The 25555-nt window shown below is 39.8% G+C and overlaps 1 protein-coding gene across 3 annotated transcripts in view; it reads right to left on the bottom strand.

Annotated features, from left to right (window-relative positions):
- Positions 1 to 3076: 3076 nt before the first annotated feature.
- LOC311600388 (broad substrate specificity ATP-binding cassette transporter ABCG2-like) overlaps positions 3077 to 25555 on the bottom strand; it is a 48932-nt gene continuing 26453 nt past the window's right edge. For all 3 annotated transcript variants that reach the window (XM_084786988.1, XM_084786987.1, XM_084786989.1), the window contains exons 7-16: positions 24608 to 24759; positions 22829 to 22933; positions 19943 to 20193; positions 16988 to 17070; positions 13930 to 14019; positions 12718 to 12842; positions 11196 to 11350; positions 5776 to 5865; positions 4908 to 4996; positions 3077 to 3283 (exon numbers count right to left, since the gene is read on the bottom strand). In XM_084786988.1, the coding sequence (XP_084643114.1) occupies positions 3136 to 3283; positions 4908 to 4996; positions 5776 to 5865; positions 11196 to 11350; positions 12718 to 12842; positions 13930 to 14019; positions 16988 to 17070; positions 19943 to 20193; positions 22829 to 22933; positions 24608 to 24759 (1288 nt within the window). In that variant the 3' untranslated portion in view covers positions 3077 to 3135. The remainder of the gene's footprint in view (positions 3284 to 4907; positions 4997 to 5775; positions 5866 to 11195; positions 11351 to 12717; positions 12843 to 13929; positions 14020 to 16987; positions 17071 to 19942; positions 20194 to 22828; positions 22934 to 24607; positions 24760 to 25555) is intronic.

Here is a 25555-nt window from a genome sequence, read left to right as displayed (position 1 = left end):
CGAAAGGATGGAGTATAGGTAAAATGACACATTAAAGTGGATGTAACTCTATTTTTTCTAGTTTTAAACATAAGCTTTTTTTCCCTCTGATAGATATATAATTTCAACTTTCTGTATACCAAAGCAGAAGTAATTATTTTTGCATTCTAAAATACTACACGTATTTTTGCTTTTTCACACTGAGTGTGTAAGTTGTACTTTCCCTTAAAACTCACTTACCAACAGGAATTAGCCATGACTAGTCTTTGAATATATTTGTCACACTGCCACATGTGAAAAAGTAACTCTAAGAAGTGTTCTGCAGCTTGAATGTAAGACCCTCCTGCTGCTGAAGGTTGTTTGTACTGCAGACACAGGAATTAGTGACTCCACATGGAACCGGCCTGGAAGCTCCTCCCTGAGGACTCTCTCCTCTATCTCAGAGTATTGCCAAGGGAGGATTTAAGGAATTTCTCACCTGGTACTATAATCCCAGCCAATGATCTGTTGTTGGAGAGGTCATGGACCATAAAGGATGATCCGCTACTGCCACACGCTCAGAACCCTGTACCCAGCTGCACTGTAAATATCTGGCTTTATATCCAGAGATAGGTGTACTCACCCCTGTAAAACAGCTTCTGTTTGCTGCAGATGGAGACCATTTCTTAAAGCCACAATTGGTCAAAATGGTGAGAACAACTGACTCTGGGGCACACATTCCTAGTTGGTAGATCTACAACACACATATGGCATCAAGTAGAACATTGTGGAAGAGAGGGAAGAAAGACTGTAAGAGCCAGGGGACCATGACGTCTGATATGTGATAATATCCTTTATATGAGACAGGGAAGCTTCGCCCTTCAAATCTCAGCAATGTGGTTGCCTCAACGCGACCTGCACAATGACACCAGCATGGACAGGGGACTCTTACAGGGCCCCACGTCTACATGAAGAACTACAGGCAGTTAACGGCCGCTAAGAGATGCAGAGTCAGCCTTCCCCAGGGAGAAGCCCCTGATAGGTGGTCTTCCCTAAGTATAAACACATACGGCAACACTGAATACATTCAGCAGGTTATGTTTGTGTGTGTAATTCTTTTAGAGGCCATGAAATTGAGAGGGATGTAGAAAGGCATGGGAATACTTATAGGAAGAGGAATGTGGGAGTAGAAATTACATAAATATAATACTCAGGTAGAGATTTCTCAAAAAATAATAATGAAGTAAAGTTCAAAAAGATGTTCTATGTAAAGTATTTTTGTAACCTTAAGCTTTTCCCTTCCTTATTCTGCCTAAAATTACTCTATTATAGCTTATTTAATGTGCAAATTATATTATAATAAAGTATGTTTTCAAAGAAAATCTAAGTAAGAAGAGTTCCCTGTGGATGTGAGTATGTATGAGAGCACGTGTGTGTACAAGAATGTAAAACTCAACAGGATAAAAGGTCTGGTAATGCCACATGGGGGAGTACACAAGTGTTGACACAGAACCAAGCCATGGAGACAGATGAGGAGTGTCTGAGAGGGGCCAAAGGGAACTCTTGTATGTTGTGGTCCACTTCCTGAGCACTGATATTGCTGCACAAGAGTCTTCTGTTTACAGTGATTCCCTGAGCTGTGGCTTGTGTTACCAAAAGGCAGGTAAAGACCACTCTCATATTAACTGGTAAATACTTCTCTGTTACTGCTAAATATTAGAGTTAGGGGAGCTAGAGTGATGAAAGCACATGTAAACGAGATGAACAAGTGGGACAAACATGTACAGGAACATGTATCTAAAGAGTTAGTAAATCATACTCTATAACTTCTTTTTTAATGTTGGGAGTTCCTTTATTTATTTATTTTTTATTGCTTTAACATATACATTTATGTCATTGCACATATATACAATAAACTACATACTGCAAGAACTATGAAACAATTAGGAATTATATACATGTTACATTCATAGCATTTTGCCTATTTATATTTGGCAACCTCGGAGAAAACATCTTTCCTATTTTGGCGAGCTTACCATTCTGAATGTAAATCAATATCCATCATATCTCATCTCTGTCAACCTGAAAACATCTATCTCAACCTAAAAACAACTTAACGCCTAAACACCTAGGCTTAATTGTAAAGCTAAACTATCTGGTCTTCAACCCCATCAGACATGAGAAGTATAAAATTAATTATCTGAGTAAACAGGAAGTTCAAGTTAGCAGCTTCTAAAATGAGAAAATGACAGAGACAGTTCGCAGCTTAGACAGTCACCCAAACTCGATAACGTTGGAGCATCGTCTTCAGCCTCAAGTGTAGTGTATTCTACAATTTCACAGGCTCCAAAAGAGTGGGCATTTACAGGTTCCTAAGTAGTAGACTTTATGGGGCAGCTGTACAGATGTTGGACCCAGACATGTGCATCTTGATAATGTTTCTCAGAAAACTCTCATGCCCAGATTACATATCCCTGAGCTACATCAGGGCGTAAGCAACTGCTTCGGTCTGGAATGTTCCAGGAATGGTATAAGAGCCATATCATAAGACCTCAAGCTTTTTACACCTACATCCCTGAGGCCCCAAGCAATAAAATTAATAATGTTTTAACAATATGCTTATCAAAAACATTATTTTCTATGACCACTGATATTTTTAACCCTGAAGAAAAAGTGATATCCTGACATAGATTTCAATCCTCTCATACAGCTTTAACATATTTATTAGTTACCCAATAACAGCAGACTATAAATCCAGACTATTATAGTGCCACTCATCTACTTGATTGCCTCTCTTACTGCTATTTTAATACAGGATCCAAACCAGCCTTGAGCTGTAATTCTGCTACTGCCTGCCAAGTGCCAGGATTACTAGGATATGTCACCATGCCTGGCTTATGAATACCAGTTTTAACCAGGATGAAGAATATATTAGTGACATCTCAGCAGTATCAAGAATTCAGGTCTCCCTTTTCAAATCAGTAAATCTGAATGGATTTTCTGCCCATGATTACAATTTGATGCGCTCAATTTGTGCCACATAATGTCCTTAGTTTTCAGTGTTGGTTATTTTATGTACATCAAAATACTCATGAAGAAAACAAAAGAACACTGGATATGTTGATCAAAATGTCCATATTTAATACGAGTACAGCCAATAGTATGTTAAAGGGGAAATTAAGAATACTTTTTAAGAAATAGCAATTTTAGGTAGGCAATTGTGAAGAAGATAATAGTCATACAAGCCATTGCCACATGATTATTCCATAGTCCCCAAGGTGACAGATCGATGCCTTGGCTTATCAAGTAGTCATCACCAGTACATCTAAAATTTAAAATACACAAAATTAATTAACTTCATTCCTATCATCTGTCAAATATTAATCAATGTATTCAGTATTTCTTTCTTACATAAACCTTTTACTTAGCCAAATCAATGTTTTCCTTTATAATTTACTGGATACTGTGGCACATTTGTACCTAGTTAAATTTCATTGACTGCCAAAACAATCTAAAAGAGGGTAACTGTTAAACAGTTTAACACCTTTGGCCAAGTTAGCATAATCGCTCTGTGAACTGAGTCTCTTGCCTCCTCAGGTTCACCAATTTTAAGCTTATCATGCTGCTGCCTACAAAGGGCAGAAACACTTATCAAGTGCCTCTAAGGTGAAGACCTCAGCTGCAGCTCTGCCAGATTCAGTCCTTCACTAGTAGCTTTGCTCACCTACAAAGGGAAGGAAACAGGTCAGAACTCTACACCTGGCGAGAGGGAGCCAGGGCTTCCAGCCAGAGTCACGTCTGTCAGCTCTCCCTCTGCAGACACTCAGCTAGAAGACACTGTGACAGCCTTAGACAGCAAGCAGCGCTGAGAAGGACAGAGGGGCCGTGGCAGGAGTCCACTGGATGAGGCTGCTGCTCCAGTGCATGGTGGGATGCAGCAGCTGCCAACACAGCCGGTCTTCTCTTCGCTTTAAGAGGTCTCTCCTTGCAAGGATGAACCTTACTTGAGCCTGTAGCCCACCATGGCTCCTCCTCCTCTGGTACTACTTTTCTTGTCCACTCCCTGCTGAGGAGCAGTCAGGGACTTTGTGTTAGAAAGATGCCACACTCGGACAGAACCAAAATGAAGTGGGCATGCACAGAAAAGCTCTCAAGGGAAAACCTCTCTTCAGAACTTTCCCTGTCATCCTATTACCAGCAATTGTTTCCTTGACTGAACATTCAGGAGAGATCTGGTAGACCAGCATTCATTTTGTTCATTAATTTCTGTATTAAAAATCAAACCATTACTAATTACCATATACAGTATTAACACTTTAAAATAAAGTCATCTAATTTATTAGAACCTATATTCTACCTTAATTATTGAAAGACTATATCTTCTTATAGGGAGAGTTTCAATTCCATTTAAATACAAACACACACACACACACACACACACACACACACACACACACACAGTCTTGGGTTCCATGATGTTCCCGATGTGGTGAGGCAGATAGAGGTGACAGTGTCACAGTGATCAGTGACCCCCTTCTTGCTCTCACTGTCCTTGTGTTTATGAGTGTCTTCCTCTCTGTGCTCTGGGTTATCATCCAGTCCAGTCCAGAGACCACACGTCCCTTCTAAGCTAGCAAAACAGCACATTTGTAACCCAGCGGTTCTGAAAAGAATTCAAACCCACACTAAAAAAATAATAATAAAGGGGACTTTTAAAATATCTCAATCAATACACAGGAAGTAGTTTTCATAGTAATATGGTTTTGGTGGTGATAGGTTTCACAAACTGTTCAGCACATTTACATGATTATCATATGAAGCCTCCCTTCACAGACTGGAAAATTAAGGCTCAAAAGTTTGACTCATGACTCCTCTCAACCCAGCAGCCCTTTACAGCTCAGCACAGTGCTGTGAGACTCACACACACCCTGACACTGAACACAGCTTACATTGTATAGCTGCTATCACAGGTGCTGTTGGCAGTTGTATTGAGTCCTGGACAGAAGTCTTGTCCCAAGAATTCATTATGCTGCAAAGCCTAGAACACACACAAGATCAGAGCAGTGTTAACAGTGTTAATTCCAAAATGTTTCCAAAGAATTGCTGCAATTTTATGCACAATTTTACTTTGTTATTTCTAAAGGTATGCTGAGCTTCTTATGTACAGGTTTTTTTTTTCAAGTAAAATCGCTAAAGTTTTTTCCCTGGCAGCCAAGAAACTTATGGTTGACATGTTGCTTGCCAGAGAAGGAAGACCAGCAACTACCCCCATGGCACCTTCTTTCCAATTTTATAACCCATAAAATCTATAATTAAAATGAAATAATTGTGTTCAATGAATATTGTTGATATATAGTAGCAATTTTTTCTATAACTATGAAAATCAGAAATGTCATTATACTGAATTAAGACACAGCTGCTTTTTTTGTATTAATTAGTTGCTAAAGCCAATATGGCTGCTGAGTATAACAATCTATTTCTCCTCGGATCTCTGTTTCAATATAAACTTTGCATTATAGTCCCCTGTCCTCATTAACTTCCTTGCTGAACAGAAACAAAATATTTTCCATCAATTAACCTTTCTCCTTTAAGAGATTTCGCTCCACTCTTCATGTCCCTCCAATAATGGGAGGAAGCTATGGAAAAGCCTTGACCCTCCAATAACAAAGACTGATAGAAATGTATCACTCACTCTTTCTGGAAGGAAACCAAATGGGACACGTTCACACTTGTGGCTGAGGGAATGACATGGCTAGGATTTATCGCACTGTTCCTAGCTTGAGAACCCAGTCACAATGGCAAGAAAAGACAATTTACCATGAGGCCGTATCGAGGAATGCTGAAGTACTGAAGCCAGGACAGCCAAGGCCCAATGGTCCTGAGATTCACCAAAAGACCCGAAAAAAGCTGTAGGATGTAAAACCTGTGAGTCAGAATCTGTCCAGTGACTTCAGGACTCTAGACAAGACCTCCCGTAAGGCTCTTACAAGTGGACAAGTAGGATGGTATATGCCTGGACTGAAACCTAGGGAGGCTGAGCAGAAAAACTATGAGTACAAAGACGTCTAGAGATACCTGGAATGACTATCTTAAAAACAAAACAAAACAAAACAAAACAAAACAAAAAACTACCCACCCACAAATAACCCTCACCTGCTAAAATCTCTGCTAAGAACAATGTGGTATTACTTATTTATTGTACCCACTAGTAGTCTTGCTTGCCACATATTTCAGCAGTGGCATTGATGGCATTAAAAGGAGGACAATACACATATAATTAATATTATAGATTCAAGTTATTTGAAGGTCCTTAATGGTTAAGAATGTAATTTCAACTTCCTGTGTAACTGCAGTAGAATAGGTTGGGTCCAGGCCTCCAACACACAAATTAAATTCGGTATATGCTGTTCTCTTATTTCTAAGATGGTACAGTACTTTAATATAACCCTTGCGCAACCTTTTTATTTATTTATTTATTTATTTATTTATACTTTTATTTTATTACACATGTATAAAACAAACTACATACTGCAGGGGGAACCATGTGACAATCATGAGAATATTGAGTTCTATGTATGTTGCACTCATAGTGACTTGGCCATCTGCATTCGTCTCGTTTGAAGTGTTTTTCTTGTCTTGTTGGGTCTAACTTTCCGAATGAGATTCAATATCTATCCTATCTCAACTCTAATAGCTTAACTTCTTACCTCTTTGTTTTTTTAAAATATTTATTTATTTTTATTTTATGCGTTAGTGTTTTGTCTTCATATATTTAAGTGTACTGGGTGCATGCCTGATAACCATGGACCACAGAGAAGGTATTAGATCTCCTGGAACTGGAATAACCAACAGCTGTGATCCTCCAAGTGGGTGTTGGGAATCAAACCGCGATCCTGAAATAGAGCAGCTAAGCCATCTCTCCAGCTAAGCCTTTAGCCTTTAAATAGATACATCACAGATGTTCAAAGGTCACCTGCAAAGTGATTCAAATACCTAACACAACACAACTCTTGAAAGAACAGTCCCTGTACTCTATTATTTATGAATAAAGCAAAGAATGGATGACACAGTGGATCCCTATGTAGTCCTGACTGGTCTAGAATTTCGGTAGTAGACCAGGCTAGCATCAAACTTTCAGTAATCCTTTGGTTTCTGCTTCCGAAATGTTAGGATTTTGGGTATATGCTGCCATTATTGGAATATACTGTTTTTTAAGAAATAATTATCTGAGGGAAAAGTGACATACACACACAAGAAAAAATACACTTTTTTCTTAGTTGAGTCTTTTGATATGGACATGATGATTGAAATTACATCACTCACATGTACCCCTTCTAATAATCTTGGAAATTTAGACCACACTAGAACAAATCAGGGCCAGCTTGTTGCTGTACATCCAGAGAAGATTTGTTGCTTACAACAGTTTACATTCTATAGCCATGGCTTTAGGAATAAGTTTAGGTTCAGAATGTAGGTATAAAATAATCCCCAAATTAGAACTCTTAAGAGCATGATGTGATGATCTGCAGTAGAAAATACTGCTAATATCTCCGTGCAAACCTCCCCATGGTGCTAGGGATGGTTCAGTGGTCAGAACTTACTGCTTTAGCAGAGGACCTGAGTTGGGCTCACAGAACCCATATTAGATGGCTCACAGCAAGCTATAACTCTTGCTCCATAATATCTGATATGGTCTTCTGGCCTTTGAGGGCACTGCACTCTTGCATATACTCTACACAGAAAAACATACACACACACATATGTAAAAATAAGAATCTTATCTGGACACTAGCCAAAGGGGCATGTCCCATGAAAGTCTTCACTTACCAGGAAACTAGGACAGAGGGGAGGACATCCTATTGGGACTCTAGGTGAGAGAAGCATGGGAGAATGGGGAAATAGAAGGATAAAGAGGGTCCTAGAAACCTGCAAGATGAACATTATGATGGGTGGATCTAGGCCCAGGGGTCCTGCCTGGCACCAGCCAAGAACAATACATGCAGTAAACTTCGAACCCCTACCCAGATCTAGCCAATGGACAGGGCATTCTTCACAGTTGAGTGGAGAGTGGGGACTGACTTTCACACGAACTCTGGTGCCTCATATTTGACCATTTCCCCTTGATGGGGAGGCCTGGTGGCACTCAGAGGAAGGATAGCAGGCTACCAAGAAGAGACTTGATACCCGATGAGCATACATGGGGGGGGGGGTCCTCCTCATACACAGCCATAGGGGAGGGAGTAGGGCAAAAATGGGAGGGAGGGAAGAATAAGAGGATACAAAGGATGGAATAACAACTGAGATGTAATATGAATAAGTTAATAAAATATATTAAAAATAAGAATCTTAAGAATAAAAAACTGCCTCCAAAGCAGAATCACAGTGTAGATGTCAGTAATTGCCTGTTCACAAAGAAGAATGAGGTTCTCCTGGAACGTGTTCTAGCATACCAAGAGAGCTGGGATATACAAGACAATGACAATGCTGCTGGGCTGCATGAGCAGGTGCAGAACTATGCTGCCAAGTACTGATTAAAGGCTATACCATATGTGAGTTGAATACAGCTTGATGTTTGGCTTTAAAGTCCTACGTATAAACACTTTCATAGTAATCAGCCCAAACAAGAATTCAAATATATTTTTTACTTATTAAAAGATATTTTATTTATTGGATGAGAATATAAGCAAATATTATCCTTTTATAAATAATATATATTGTTAGTTTTATAATTTAAAAAAAATAACTAAACCCCAGCAAGGCTTCAGCTAATGATGTCTCCCTGAAAGATGGCCTACTCTAGTAAAGAGGATGTGTGTTGCTGTGCTACCTATCCCTATTTAATGATGTAGGAGAAAAAAAGCATGAGGATGGTCCTTTTGATTTATCACTTGAGTGAAAAACTGAACAAGATTAGGAATAAGGAAACATTAAACAAACACCGTGAAATAAGTAGGTATGTCCTGGTGGAAAACAGTCAGTCAGGAACATAGAAAAAAGGTAAGTAGACTTTGGACTCCTAGTAAAGGGAGACGAACACCAATCCACCCACAGAAACTTTGATCCAAAACTCACCCTGCCTACAAGATGTACAGGGACAAAGAGAGAACAGATAGAGCAGAGATTGAGGAAATGTCTAACCAATGTCTGGCCCAACCCAAGACCCACCCCATGGAAGAGAGCCAACCCCTGACACTATTAACCATGCTCTGCTATGCTTGCAGACAGGAGCCTAGTAGAGTCATCCTCTGAGAGGCTCCAACCAGCAGCTCTTTGAAGCAGATGCTGAGACTCACAGCCAAACATTGAGTGAAGCATAAGAAGTCTAGTGGAAAAGTGGAGGGAAGGATGAAAGGACCTGAAGGTGACAAGATCCTCAAGAAGACCAACAGAGACAACTAATATGGGCCCAGAGGGGCCTGTGAATACTGAAGTATCAACCGAGCACCATGCATAGACTGGACCTAGATCCTCTACATAGATGTAGCTGATGGGAAGCTCAGGCTCCATGTGTATCCACTAGTAAGGGGCGTGGGAGCTTTCACTTATATGGACTCTATTGCCTGCTTTTTAATCACTTCCCTCTGGTGGGACCGCCTTGCCAGACAATAGGCAAAGAGGACTAATTCAGTCCTGACGCAACTTGATGAGATGGAATGGTTGGGTGTGGGGCTCCCCTTTTCTGAGGTATAAGGGAGGGGTGAGGGATGAAGGGTAGACCTGGGAGGAGAGGAGAGAGGGAGATATGACTACTATGGGATACGTCCCATGAAAAACCTTACTTACCAAGAAAGTGGGTCAGAGGAGAGGACATCCTATTGAGACTTTAGGCGAGAGTAGCATGGAAGAATGGGGAAATAACAGGACCCACAGGGTCCTGGAAACCTACAAGAAGAACTTTATGACAGGCCGATCTGGGTCCTGGGGTCCTCCTCAAACTAAGGCACCAGCCAAGGAGAAATAGGCAGTAAACTTCGAACCCCTACCAAGACCTAGCCGACGAACACAATATTCTCCACTGTTGAGTGGAGAGTGAGATCTGATTCTCACGTGAACTCTGGTGCCCCTTTTCTGACCATGTCCCCTGGATGGGGAGGCCTGGTGGCACTCAGAAGAAGGATAGCAAGTTACCAAGAAGAGACTCAATAATCTTAGAGCATACATAGGGGGAAGAAGTCTCCCTCAATCACAGACATAGGGGAGGGGAGAAGGGGGGAAGTGGGAGGGAGGGAGGAATGGGAGGAAACAGGGGAAGGGCTAACAATCAAGATGTAATATGAATAAATTAATTAAAAAAAAAAGAAAAAAAGTGAATAAATAAATTAATCAATAAAAAAGAGAAAGATTTCTGTCCTTGTTTTATAAAGACATGGTCTCAAGTAGCCCAGGCTGTCCTCAAGCATGATAGTTAAAGATGACCTCACATCACTGTTCCCCTGCTCTTAAGATCTATCTCCCTTGGGCTAAAATTATGAACATGTACTACCATGTTGGCTTTGGAAAAACAGACAAACTAACAAATAAATATTTAAACATTTAAATTTATGTATTTAATACTTATTTATTTATTTTTAAAGCACTTTTCAAAATATAAGAAGGACTCATATAGGTGCTTTGGTACGCACTGTACACTTCTCATGAGCTTCACTTTCCTTTTTTGTTGGAATTCAACAAAAGCGTATTTGGTTATTAAACAGTAGACCACATAAAAATATGCTGCCATATTTATGAAGGAGTCAGTGATGATTTTTGTTTTCAAAGTTTAATTTAACGAGTTTGTCTAAAGTCAGCAAGAAGTATCTTTTCCATTTCTGACTTTCTTTTCTTCCTATGTTTTCAGAGTTTACTGAATTTCAAGAAATACACAAGATGCAGTGGTTCCAGTTTCAGCGATCTTGAGACAGGGTCTCACTGTGTAGCTCAGGGTTGGCTCAAATGCACAGCCACATTCCTGAGGGTTGAGATTACAGACTTATAGCACATGCCTGGATAAAAATTACCTTTTAAATTCTTACTAGTAAAGACATGTGAGCAAACTGATAACAACATTTAGTAATACTACTAAATGTTCCATAGGAGTCAGGAACAACGCCATATCTTTTCCTTATTTCAGCATCTGGCTTTCTAAACCTTTCAGAGTCCCAGCATATCGATGCCCCAAAGCAGGTTTCTACAACATATGACTATACACAGAAAAAACAAAGCAAGAAACATCTTTTCAGAGCACAGTCTCTACTCACCGTCATAAATACAAATGCAATTGTCACGAGAAATGTGGCTACAGTTACCACACTTTGGCCTGCTGCTATGGCCAGGGCCATGGAACTGGATGTGTAAGCCACCAGTATAAGGGTGAACATCATGATGAAAAAAGCCCCCACCTCCTTTTTCAATCCTTAGGAAGAAAAGAAGGTGGAAGTAGTCAGTGCAGCTGTGCCTATTTGGTTGGTTGGTTTATTGTGCAAATAACACTGTAGAAATGATCATCAGAATTAATAAGAAAAGGTCACCCATTATTCAAATACTCCGTGTCACCAATTCCATTATTTTACTCTGTGTAACTGCATCAACGAACACACTTTCCTTTTTCATGCTTATTTTAAGAGCATTATTTCAGATAACATGTGATTTTCTTTACATGTAACCACAAATCATTATGAACTGTTCAGATGGACAGCCACAGGAAACACAACAGGCTCCAATACTACAACAGCCTTCTCCAGCACAGGACACTCACCAACAGAAAACATTTCTTTATCCAGGCATCTCTACATCTCTCAGATGTTGCTGGAACTACATAGTGAAGAAAGTTGGCTCACAATTACATGACCTCAGGGTAGTTTAATATATAAAGGAGGGGAGGGTTCTTCTATCTATGTCTTTTCCGACATAAAAAGATGGATTTAAGTCACAAACTACTTTATAAACTATAATAATAGTAACATAATAATGTGTGTGCAACTATATATGTACACACACACACACACACACACACACACACACACACACACACACACATATATATATATATATATATATATATATATATATATGCCGTATAATCTGATGGCAGGAAAATGGATCAGGAATCTAAATGTCTAGATCGTTTATTATTTTCTTTCCTTTTTTTTGTTTTTTGTTTTTTTGTTTTGTTTTGTTTGTTTTTTTGAGAGAGGGTTTCTCTGTGTAGCCTTGGCTGTCCTGGACTGGCTTTGTGGACCAAGCTGACCTTGAACTCACAGTGATTCACCTGCCTCTGCTCCCCAAGTGCTGGGATTAAAGGCGTGCACCACCACGCCGGGTTCCCATATCATATTCTTTAGGATAAACTTTATGTGTGTATGTGTGTATATAGAGATAGATAGATAGATAGATAGATAGATATGAAGTTTTAAGCTCTATGAGTTGTTCTCATATGATGGTGCTTTGAAAACATAGAATTCCTGGTATATATGCATGTGCACATGGCTCAGTGAAAAATATGGAAAATTTGAAGCAGCAATATTGAGATGTCAAAGCCAGGGCATAATATAAAAATAAATCTGTCTCCCTCAGTTATATATATTTTTAGTAAAAAAATAAATCTCCAAACTATACTCAGTTTTATTATTAGGAAATATACATCAGAGTGTGTGTGCTTGTTAAAATATTTAGATCTCTTTATATAGACATATAGACAAGGGTAAATAAAAATATACGCAGAGAGGTTAGCTTTCTTTCACATCCAAGACTAAAGGCACTTTCGTTTCACCTGTTACTCACCCAACATGAAGTATAATATGCAAGTGTAAATAACACTTGGCAACAACCTTATGGGTAGTAAATCAGAGATCAGCTTTCCAAAGAAGTACGAAGAGACTCTGTAATATCCACTGATATACTCATGCCTACAAGAACAGAGAGCACAGATCCCAGGTTAGTCCGAGGGCACAAAACAGATGATGTGTAGCTGCTGCACCACTAGAGATCTGGTAGGGCAGCACCCCACATGCTCCAGGCTGAACCCCGTGCCTTCCACCTGAGGTGTCAGCTTCAGGAAGCTCCCAGCTCTTCACCCTCTCTTCTCACACCACTCTGGGGAGACAGAGTCCATGCGTCCTTGTTCTGCTCAGAGACTGCTGCTCTGACGCTGGGCCCTTCTGGAGAACCGCGCCTCAGGGCTCATGCCACTCACGCCAAAAAAAAAAACCATGTTTTTCTCCAAGGCCCCCAGCGCAGCTTCAGCTCCCTACTCTTAGCTGCTGCTACTCTCGGTTTTTTAAAAAACAAAACATCCCCCTTCACTAGCCACACCTTACAGCGTTGTAGCCTGCCAGACACCAAATCTAATCCCTCCTCTCCCTGAGCTCTTTCTCCAGTTATTCCAAACTCTTCCACCACCCTCTGTCCCTTTGCTCTCTGTTGATTCCTTTTGTTGGGAAATGGAGGTGGGCAAACCTCTCCAGCCTTTGACGAACACAGGAGAAAGAACAGCCAGCTCCCTACTGTAGAGCTGGCTCTTTCCAGGCAGCCATAAAAGCTTGTACTTGCTTCTCCTCTGCCGTCCTGACCTTAGCAATTCCAGCTGCTGAGCGACCTAACTGTTCTGAAGGTCCGGAAACTGCCTTTGCTGGAGTTACTGACCGGTGAGTGATCAAAGCAAGATACTTTCAGGCCAACTGTTGCTGCTTTCTCCCAGAGTCCTGGGGTTTCCCAGTACTGAAACTTGAAACTCTTCTTTTCCCTGATTAGCAGGCACCACATGGTCTTAATTATCCACCTTTTTCTATGACAGCCTTTTCTTAATACTGTCATCCTATGCATTTCCAAAAATCCATATTGTATGACATAAATATATACACATGCATTTATATTTACACATTTATATTTCCTAATTAAGGAAGTAAATAAAAGATATTGATTACAAGGATAGCATTTCAACCTAATTGTGGATGTGACCAGCTTGACACACAGCTAGAATAGTGACCTACTCACATGAAGAGCTTCTTCTCCACTACAAAGAGCTCCACAGCTGACACACTGGAGAAACACTGGTCGCCAGTGAGGAAATAGAGTACGCCAACCCTGCCAGGACAGAATGGGAACAGTAGTGCCAGTCAACTTTGTGCTCTTTGGTCAGTAGTCTACAAATGATATGGATTTTTTTAAAAACTAAAACTGTTTTGGTTAAACCTGAGAGGGTGCCTAGGGGGATGCTCAGCAGGTATAGGTAGTAACCTGAGTTCAGTCTGCAGGACTGGTCCCTCCAAGTGCACTATGGCTCATACACATACATACACATGCATGCACACAAATACACAGAGAAGGAAGAATGACACCGCCATAAGCAGCAGATCACTCCCCCTGTGTCTGTGTCCCTGCAGTGGTGACCATGTGACTCCAGGGACTCCATGCTACAGCACATACTGACCCTCTTGGTCTTGGATTGCTGTGAATGGAATTGCATTGTTGCCATAAAATCCCTGTTGAAGGAGTGACTGCCAATATAATGGTATTGGGAAACAAATCTTTTCAGCCATGTCCGACTCTGTCCTGCACGCAGCAGAAGATGGCTATCAGTGCAGCCTGTACTATTTAGCTTGACCTGTCATCTTGATACACCTTAGAGTCACCTGGGAAGCATCTTAATGAGGAGCCATCCAGATCAGCTGGCCTCTGGGCGTGTTTGTGGGGACCGTCTTGACTGATACTGAAGTGGGAACTCACTTTGGATGTGGACAGCAGCACTCCGTGGGCTGGGCCCTGGCACTTGTAAGAAAGGAGAACGCCTGCTGAGCTGAGCAGGCCTGGACCTCTGCTTACTCTCTCCCTGCCTTTGACAGCTGATGTGATGCTTTAAGTTCTGGCTTTGACTTCCTGCTAATAGACTTTAACTAGAACTGAAATAAATCTCTCTTCTCTAGACTGCTTTTTGGTCAAGGTATTTTGTCACAGCAATAAAAAATGAGACTAGGATGCAATCTAACTTAAAACTGTAAATTTACTTAAAACTGGGAATGGAATATAGGGCCCTAAAGGAGAGGCAGGTGCTCCTTAACCTCTGAGCCACTGCTGAGCCCTCACATTTCTTTCCAAATATTATACACTGCACAATGTCTACAGCCTCTAGCTCCATGTACATGCTGCCTCCGTCTAAGAAATAGCACCCACAGAAACACCAATTACTAGTGATTTTGGAACCAATCTTGCTGTCTCAACCTTCAAGGATGATAAACACATAGTGATACAACTCTGACATGTACTTTTAGTCTCAGCTCCTCAGAAGGCTGAGGCAAGAAGATCAATATCTTCAGCTGAACTCAAGCCAGCCTGGAAAACATGGCAAGACCTCCATATTTAAAACAAACAAACAAAAAAAGATGTTAGTCACTATGAAAACAAAATTTTCAAGTGTTGGCTGAGAGATAGCTCTGTTTTTAAGAGCACTTGTTGTTCTTCCAGAGGACTCAAGTTCAATTCCCAGAACCCACATGGTCACTCACAAATATCAGTAATTATTGTTTTAAACCATCTGACACCCTCACTGACATCTTCAGGTACCAGATACACACGATGCTATATGAACACATATAGTCAAAACACCCAAATATTAAAGAAAAAAATTCAAAGACATAATTATGACTGAATGTACACATTATTCCAATAGAGTTAATATAAACTGAGTCCCACGCATGTACTCCACTTTCAAGTCAAATAAATCAAAAGCTATACAGGGAAGTTGGCTTAGAAGCAGCAGAAAAAAGACAAATAATATAAAAATTATGCATGCACTACTAGATACTCCCAACACAGAGAGAAGACATCCTACAGTATCAGAAGAAATATTTATAAAACATTTATCTGACAAGGGAAAATAGCCCAGAAAAATGATTCTTAAAACTCAACAAAAAAATTGTAAAAAATAAACAACTAAAATAAATAGTTCTCAAAGATTAAATTGACGTTTATTATTTAAAAAAATAAACAACAACTACTCAGGATGCAGAAAAACTGAAACTCCTGTGTGTAGCAGCCAAGAACGTAAAATGGTACAGCTATCACAGAAGACATAACTTCATTTCCTAGGAAATTATGATAACTTAGCAGTTCTACTGGTTAAAGTTCTTGAGGGAACCTAAGCAGAAATGCAAAATGAACTTGTAGAATCATAACATTATTCACAACCGGCAAGTGGAAACAACACAAATCTTCAGGAACAGGTAATTGGATAAATATATATATATATATATATATATATATATATATATATATATATATATATATACATACATACATACATACATACATGAGAGAGAGAGAGAGAGAGAGAGAGAGAGAGAGAGAGAGAGAGAGAGAGAGAGAGAGAAATCAGTCTTACAAAGGAAAGGAATTCTGCCTAAGTTGTAAAATGTATGAACCATTAAGACATTATATGGGACACATAAATCAGTCATCAAAGGACAAATATTTATGACATCCCACGCAGCAGGCTCCTAGAGTAGTGATATTTAGAGAATGGTGCTTCCCAGGGGGTGAGAGGAAGTGGGCACTGAGCATCATATTTTAACAGGAAAAGTTAAAGTTAAAGTTGAGGGATCCATTGAAAAAAATACTCATCTTGAGTGCCATGTTGTCAACAGACACAATAGTATGAATGTTATTGATGCCACTGAACTACATACTTGAGATTGGTTAAGAGGATATGTGTATTTTTATATGGTTTCATCAATACATACACATTTGTGTGATTTGTGTATGGAAAAGCCAAAAATTATAGTTTTCAATTCACCAACTCATTCCTACACACAAAGAAATAGTGACATTTACTCTAAATGCTTATTAAACTTAAATCCTTAATTGATATTCATAAGCTTAAAGAAAATAATAGTATTTTATCAAAACCAAGATCCAAACTTGGTTGCTTTGCATCTGGAGCAGTTTTCTGTATCTCTTTTCTAAAATATACTTTCTACTTTACATTTCCTTAAAACTAACCCAGGCTAATTTCTGTCCTACAGAATGAGAGAAGTTGTGTGTGTCCGAATTTACTTACCTATTCTGGATGCCAGTGGGATCATTTTTCAGGCCAAAGTAAATGCCACCAGTAACCAGTGCTAGTATGAGTGTGATAATTACCTTTTCCAAAACAAAAAAGAAAATAAAAGAATTTCCAATGTTTGCACGGCACTTATTATTTTAAGACATATGTACAAAATCTGAACTCACAAACCCTTGAGACACTGGTTGTGATAGGGCTCCTGGGAAAGTGTGGAACTGCATACGTTACTCTATTGCTTTCTGGATTAAGATGAAAATCAAAGCACTTGCTGCCAGGCAACTGACAAGTGAGCAGAGCAGACTGAAGATCCTTCCACTGCTCCACCAGTCACGGCCGGTGCAGTCCCAGCCGAGATGCAGGACCCCTGCGTGGTGCCTAGGGCAGCCTCAAGGGGTTGTTTAGGGAACAAACCAAAGGCCGAGTGCCTAAGAGTTTTGAACTAAAATGAACTAAGCTTTCATGCCAATGAACAAAAAGTTTGACACAAGAGGTCCGAGTAAAAACAGGATGTCTTTTCTTCTAATGTTTAGGATTAAAAAAAAAAATCAAAGCACACACTCACAGATGCTGACAATGGAATGTTGCGTGCTAAGGAAGGAAGAGTGAACTGGACTCCACGTATGCCAGCTCTGGAGAGGCTGTACCTGCAAGGGAATGTGCAGTGTCACGGCTACAAAAAAAATCTATCTCGTGTTCTTTGGGGGTACCCAAGTGCTTTCAAGTTCTCCTCTCTCCCTGCTTCTTCATCAACCTTGACAAGCTTGGCCTACGGTCAACTCAACACCCTTGACTTGCAAACTCCTCTACGTCTTCACTGTATCAGTCTCTGCGGACTGCTCCCAAGGAGGCTGCACCAGCATCACTCTGGAGAAAAATTCCTTAAGGATGATTCATGTAGCAAGTGGTTAAGTGTTATATAATGATATTATTTATATAAAGGATTTTATTAATTAATATATTATTCACACATAACTTTTTTAAAATGTAAGAAATGTTTATCTAAAAATCGAATATTCATTTATATGTCTCGGAATTTCAAAGATAAAAAAAATCTTGCTACTTTAATAGTATCAAAATGTAAAAGTACAGCATGAACAGAACTAAAGCTGGTTATAAGCATACATTTAATTTCCTACATACTTGCATCAATTCATGAGCATTTATGTATATGAAAAAGCCAAATCTTCTGGTCCAAAACATGAAGGAAGTAAGTGCAGGGTGAGGTGGGGAAGCCTTTGTTACAGGTGGCTGTGATTTCTCTGTTGAGGGTGATGTAAATAAACGTTAGTCCTCTGAAGGAGAAGCATGTGTGCTTAACCACTGAACTGTCTCTCCAGCCTGACATAAAGTAGTTTGTGGGGGGGTATTTTTTGGCAAGAATCAAGGTAAAGCAGGAAAAGAAAATCACAACCCATAAAAGATGGTTTGGAAATACTATATTCAGGAGAGAATTCCAAAATCTTTTTGCTATTAACATAGAAATTCAGGATGAGGGAAACCAATTTCCTTGGCATATTTTTTATAATTATTTTGCTTTTATAAGCAGGCCAGGACAATGAAATAAATTCTGACAGCTCTACCAATATATAGTTTGCACATATATAAATGAGTCTTTGCTTCCCATAAAGGTACTCACTACTTCAAACCACACATTTTGCATTGTTTCTTTTGCATTCCAACTCGAAATACACTACAAGTATCACCCATAGAATGTTTCCTAAAGGCCTCCATGTTCTAAAGTCAATTCTAGCCATCTTTGAAACACACTGTCAACATGATGAACTCCCATGATCCTGTCAGTCTTTTACTAGGTGTATTTGTTACGGTGGCTATTCTGGTGACACAGCTGGGAGGATAGAAACTCCACTGAGAAACTGCCTACATCAGAGTGACTGATGGACCTGTCTGAGGGGCATTTTCTTTATTGTTAACTTATGTAGGAGGGATAATGCCACTGCTGGCAATGCCAGTACTGGGCAGGTGAGCCCAAGCTATACAAGAAAGCCAGGGGAAACAAGTCAGTAAGCACTGGTCTTCCATGATCTCTGCTTCAGACCTTCCATAATGGATGGTCTGTTACCCTCCCTCCTCAAAGTTACAGTTGGCCAGTGTTTTATCACAGCAAATAGAAAAGTAAATGTATTGTAAGTCTTGTATAATAAACTCAAGGAGCCTACCTAAGAACTTCTGTATTTCTTACTTGTTTAGTTTTGAACAAAAGGGTAGATAAATAAATCAATTCTTCAAAGATGTTATTGTATCTTTATTCAAATGTACTTATCCATTTTTTTCAAAGTGTGTTCTGAGTGATTATAGTTAAAAACTATGAGATCATAGTCAGCCATTAACAATTCTATAAGAAACCAATACCTTTTGCAAATGGATTTGATCAAAAACTGTTAGCACATTAAATAAACTAAAAGTTTAAACACAGGTACCATATTCTTTCTAAGATCTTCCACACATAACCACATCTGGTTATATGCCAAGTCTAAATTGTGTAAATAACTAAATAGTTCAAGCTGAAGATCAGCTATTACAAACAAAATATTTATCATCATAACACCATAAAACATTGCATCTAACCAATAGTTACAGAAATAAAATATGTTATTAAAAAACTATGCAGAAGTCAATGTACTGTTGCACAAATGACAAACAGGGCCAACTGTATATTTTTGTAAGCTCATGAACTAAGAATGATTTTCACCAAATTTTACTACTCGTGGGAGAGAACCAGAAAGAGAGTGTTTGCAATTTGATCCTGAAACTTCAGCACTTGTTAGTAGAGATAGAGTGGAGACAACAGAGAAATAGAAGGGTAAGTAGAATATAAATAAAACCCTTAAACATGTATAATAGTAGCAGAAGAAGGGAATCAGTAGAGAATAAAAACCAGAACCCAAGCTCTTCCCCCTGAACATTTCATAGCACAGCTGGCAATGTTACCTGAGCTATAGAGGCTTCAGGATTCCCGATCAAGTTTTTGAATGAACGCCTGGCAATCCATCTGAGCTGATGACAGAAGGAGGTAGCATATGCAGGCTCTTTGAAGGTTGCTATTCTTTTCTTTTTCTGAGCCCCCAGAAGCTGATCTAATTCAGCTTTTGTTTCTCTATAGATGGAAGAGTTGGCATAAAACTCAACTAAGCTTTCTATTATTGGCTTCTCCCTCTTGGAAGTTTCTTCAGTCTTGTTTGCTTTGGATAAATATGGGTAAAGAAGTGAAATATTAACACTCAACAACTGACTAATTCCATTTTCTGTGGTTCCATAATTCTATTGTCCTTTAAGTTCTACATAAATACACACACACACACACACACACACACACACACACACACACACACACACATATATATGGGGGGGCATTCAAGAAAACAACAAAACAAGACAAACATTTTGTGACCCAGTTTCTTCAAAATATGGAATTGTCCTTAGAATGTTTTCCTTTTTGTGGTTGTTGTTGCTGTTTTGTGCTTCTCTCAGAACTGAGTTGACTTCAGATTACTCATTACTGCTTGCTACTGTTACTCAAAATTTTAAACTATCCTTTCTATGCCTCTATGGAAAAACATGCTTTTGCCATATGTAGCCTGTCCTTGTGATTGGATACAGCGTGAGCTCATGAGAACTTTACATAGATGACCTTTCTTAACCCTCAGAGCACATGTTGTCCAAATCTCTGAATAATGTTGGCTATTGCATAAGACTTTAGTTTATCTCAATTTTCCCAGGTCCCACTACCTCTGCAGTGATGACAGGCTGGTAGCACATGCCTTTAATACCAGCATTCAGCAGGCAGAAGCAACTAGATCTCTGAATCTGAGGTCAGCTTGAGCAACATAATGAGTTCCAGGGCAGCCAGGGCAACATAGTAAAGCCCTCTCAAAGGAATAAGCTTAATTACTGTCATTGATTTACATAGCAGAAAAATAGCTAATTGATTTGTACACCGCCACATCTTTTTAAAATTTATTTTTTACAGTATATTCACATCATATCCCAATTGTTACTCCCTTGCTCATATTCTCCTGTTCCTACACTCCTTTCTTCCTCTCCCCTAGTCCTCTGACAGGGGAGCCCTCCGCTACCATCTTACCTTAGCCTGTCAGGTCTCATTAGATTAGCTGGCATCCTCTTCCTCTGTGGCCCCAAAAGGCTACCCCACCAAGGTGAAGTGAATAAAGTGGCGGCACCAGAGTCTCCGTCAGAGGTAGGTCCTGCTCCCCTTGCTAGGGGATCCACATGGAGAATGAGCTGGCCATTGGCTACACCTGAACAGGGGGTCTAGGTTCTCTGCATGCGTTCTCCTTGCTTGGTACATCAGTTTGTGCAGGGCTCTTTGGGTCCAGATTTGTTGGCTTTGATGGTCTCCTTGTGGAGTTTCTGTCCCACTAGGCCCTTCTATCCAGCACCCCCCCCACTCTTCTGTAGGATTCTAATTTCTCTGACCAAAATTTGGTTGTGAATCTTAGCATCTACTTTGAGCCCCTGATGGGTGAAAATTTTCAGATGACATCTATGTTGGGCTAATATCTACTAATAAGTGAGTATATACCATGTGAGTCTTTCTGGGTCTGGGTTACCTCACTCAGGATGGTCATTTCTAGTTCTATCCATTTGCCTGCAAATTTCATGATTTTCTTGGTTTTGATAGCTGAGTAGTATTCCATTGTGTAAATGTACCACAGTTTCTTTATCTGTTCTTGGTTGAGGGATACCTAGGTTGTTTCCATATTCTGGCTACTACGAATAAAGCTACTATAAACATAGTTGAACAAATGCCCTTGTTGCATGGCATGGTCATATCTTCTGGATGCAGAAACCTCTTTACCTTTTTTAAAAATCAATTTAGACCCTAATTATTCAAATAGACATTATAATGTGAAGGGTTAGAATTTATTTTTTTAAGAAAAAAATATATTTTGTTTTTTCAAGATAGGGTTTCTCTGCATAGCCATAGCTGTCCTGGACTTACTTTGTAAACCAGGCTGGCCTCGAACTCACAGTGATCTGCCTGTCTCTACCTCTTGAGTGCTGGGATTAAAGGAGTGTGCCACCATGCCCAACAAGAGTTCATCTTTTAAAATGTTCCAGCCTTTGTCTCCTGTTATGCATATATGCATAAAGTGCTATATTTCTTGGTTTTTATTTGTTTTTAGACAGGACTTCCTTATTTAGCCATGACTCACCTCAAACCTACTGTGTAGATCAGGCTGGCCTCTAACTACAAATATCTGCTTGTCTCTACCTCTCAAGGGCTGGGATTAAAGGCATGACACATCATGCAGGCTTGTTTATAAAGTGTTTGTGATGGCTAATATTGGTTGTCAACTTGAACACATCTGGAATTAACTAAAACCCAAGCAGCTGGGTACACCTGTGAGGGAGTGAGGGATTTTTCTTAACTCATTTGAGGTGGAAAGACCAACACACACACACACACACACACACACACACACACACACACACACACACACACACCTAATCTATCAGTTCTGTCCTTTAGAGAATTCAGACTACTACAATACTATTAAAAATGATCATTTTAAATTGGAAATTTGCCTCACAACTGACACTTTCAGAAAAGCACTCATTTACATATTAAATTTTAAAAAATCCCATAGCACTTACAGACAAAAGTCTGTCTGTTGACTATTTTTCCAACAGTGAATTAATATGGATTTAAAAAGCATGGTTTCTGTTTTGTTTTGAGGTAGGGTCTCACTATGTAGTCCTGGCTGGCCTACAAAAGCATGTTTTAATGAGCACATTACTGTGCCTAACAAAATCAATTAGACACTGATGCATGAATTTACAAGATTCACATACCTTCATAGTCTTCTTCCTCTCTATTTAATATTACAGCAGAGGAATCTCCATTGATGACATCAAGGAAGAAATCTGCAGGGTTATTGTAGGCCTCGCAGTGGTGACCTATAAGAAAACGCAAGGCAAGGACACAAACCTAATGGTCTTGGGAAACAGAGAACGTGTGTGCAGAGGGTTGGCTTGGGAAGACAGACTCTAGTAAGTTCTCCTTCTTCTCACTCTCTTTTCCCTTCACTAGTACATCTTTTTCACATGTATATTTAATAAATATTCCAATAACTCAAAAGGAATTTTTGGGTAGGTGAGACGGTCTGGCATTGGTGTGTACCATAAATTAAGACCCGCAAAGGCTACCGATATGCAATGTGGCTTACTAGTCTTCAGTCCAAGACCTAAATCCAGGTCCAAACAGAAAAACCTAACTGTCCTTGTGCTCCTGACTTCACGATCTGCCTATCATTACTGCCTCTTCAGCTACTGACTGGAGAGGTTGTAATGCTCATCTGTCAACCTGCCACAGTTGCAAACAGAGAGTGATTTTTGGGTCAGCATTAACTAGGAACAACTCAGACCTCAACTTTATAGTCCTTTCAACTTGCCTGAAATCTGTCTCAAACTCATTGCTACTGAACTCCCCACCCATTTAGGCTCGATTGTTTGATTTTTTTCTTCAAAAATTATTTTTATGTATATGGGTGTTTTGCTTGCATGTATGTCTGTATATCATATGTGGGCCTGTTGGCTGAAGAGCCAGAAGATGGAGGATTTCTGGGGACTGGAGTTAAAGATGGCTGTGAGCCATCGTGTGAGTGCTGGGAATCAAAGCAAGCAGGGTCCCTGAGAAGTGAAGCCAGGGGTCTCCACAAAGGTTTGCTCAATTATTTTAAATGATAAAGTCTGTTAAAATGAAGAAAGATAGATCACAGGGCTGGAGAGATGGCTCAGCGGTTAAGAGTCCTTGCTCTTGTACAGGACCAAGGGTTGGTTCCAGAACCCACATCACAGCTCAGAAATGTCTGTAACTCCAGTTCTAGAGGAATCCAACACCCTGTTCTGACCTTTGAGGGCACAATGTATACATATATTTATACATAAATATATCTATCGAGAGAGATACAAGACATTAATACACATAAATAAAGTAAATAAATATTTTAAAAATCACATAATTTAATTTGAAGGAAGAAAGTAATTCAGAAATGTCAAAAATGCAGGCTCGTCAAAGGGACATTTGACCTAGTTATTCTAATAGTAGGTCACTCAGACCCACTCTCAGACTGAATTATCAACACATTGTTACTGAAAAGTTAAGCATCATTTCCATGAGCTCTCATTAAAGCATGGCAAGTTCTCACACCTGGTGGCCTGGGGAAAACTGAAAAACCAAGAACTGTTGCATGGTTAAAAGGACAACAATCCCAGGTCTTTTCAAAACTGTTCAAGGGGCAAAACTGCCAGGTGAGAGTCCAGTCATAACTATTGAACCCTCAGGGAAAGGCCACCATGATTGGGCAACTGAGCAGCACAGACCTGGTGGATAGCTAGGTACACTTAGACACAATCAACACAAATATTCAAATAGCACAGGAACTGTTAAGCGTCTAAGCAAGCAAGTACAAAATGTAGAAAAATACAAACACAAAACTGAGCAGACGTTCTTTAGAATGGAGGAACCATAGTAAGTCTTCATGAAGACTAAACAGCACTCCTGTGCACCCTCTGCCCTACCCACAGTTCTGTGAAGAAAGGACCAACCACATGGGAAACAATCAACCATACCTGCTGATGCAAAGTACTGCAACGCCTCCTGTGCTGGCCCATGGAACACGAGTTTCCCAGAGGCCAATAATGTGAGGCTGTCAAACAACTTAAAGATGGAATACCGAGGCTGATGAATAGAGAAGATGATTGTTCGACCCCGTTTAGACATCCTAAGATACAAGAAAAACAATCAGTCATTAAGATTTTGATCCTTGATTTTATTTTTGAAGAGTCCTTTAACCCTGCTGTGAAAACATCTGCTCCAATTTCCACTTGATTTTCTCTTACACACATAATCTACCAGCTCATCTCAAGGTATCTGCTTGATACCTACAGAGATGAACATGATGCTTTTATGGAAAACTAGGGCAGCCAGGAGGATGGCATTTTTCGAGATCAGTTGTAAATAAAGTGTATGTGAGAGGCCTTTGACTTGGTGCTTAAAAACAAAGGAAACCCCAAAGACAAACACATCCAGCCAGGATTTCTTAAGAAAGGAGCAGAGGCAGAACTGAATCCACTATAGCGTTGACTATCAAGTGCAGACACTAAAACAGTCTTCACAGATACCAAATCAGTCCTCTGGGAATGTGCACAAATATATGGAGGGTAAAGGAAGGCTTCTAATGAAGCAAGCCATACAGAAACAAGGACATTCTGCTTGTTCATGCAATAGTCAGAGCCTGGTCTCTCACTGAGAGCATGTCTGAGGTGACTGTTTTCCCTCAGTTTAGGACTGGACAGTTTGAACAGAGACTTTGGAGACCTAGAAAGTAGGTCCACAAGTTCATGGTAAACACATCCTAGTTTGGTTCCCAGTTTGCCACAATCGTCCACAGGCAGGGAGGAGCGGAGAGCACTGCTGTTGGTCATAAAATCATGGCAGCCTTTGTCTAAAGGTCAGGAGGGTGAAGAAGAAGCTGGCCATCCCGGAAGCTCACTATCTTTATTACCTCTTCCCTCCCA

Source organism: Acomys minous (genome assembly GCF_964271855.1).
Source record: "Acomys minous genome assembly, chromosome: 6".
Lineage (NCBI taxonomy): Eukaryota > Metazoa > Chordata > Mammalia > Rodentia > Muridae > Acomys > Acomys minous.
Note: the sequence above shows the minus strand (reverse complement) of the source record. Positions and strands in the feature narration are given on the sequence as shown.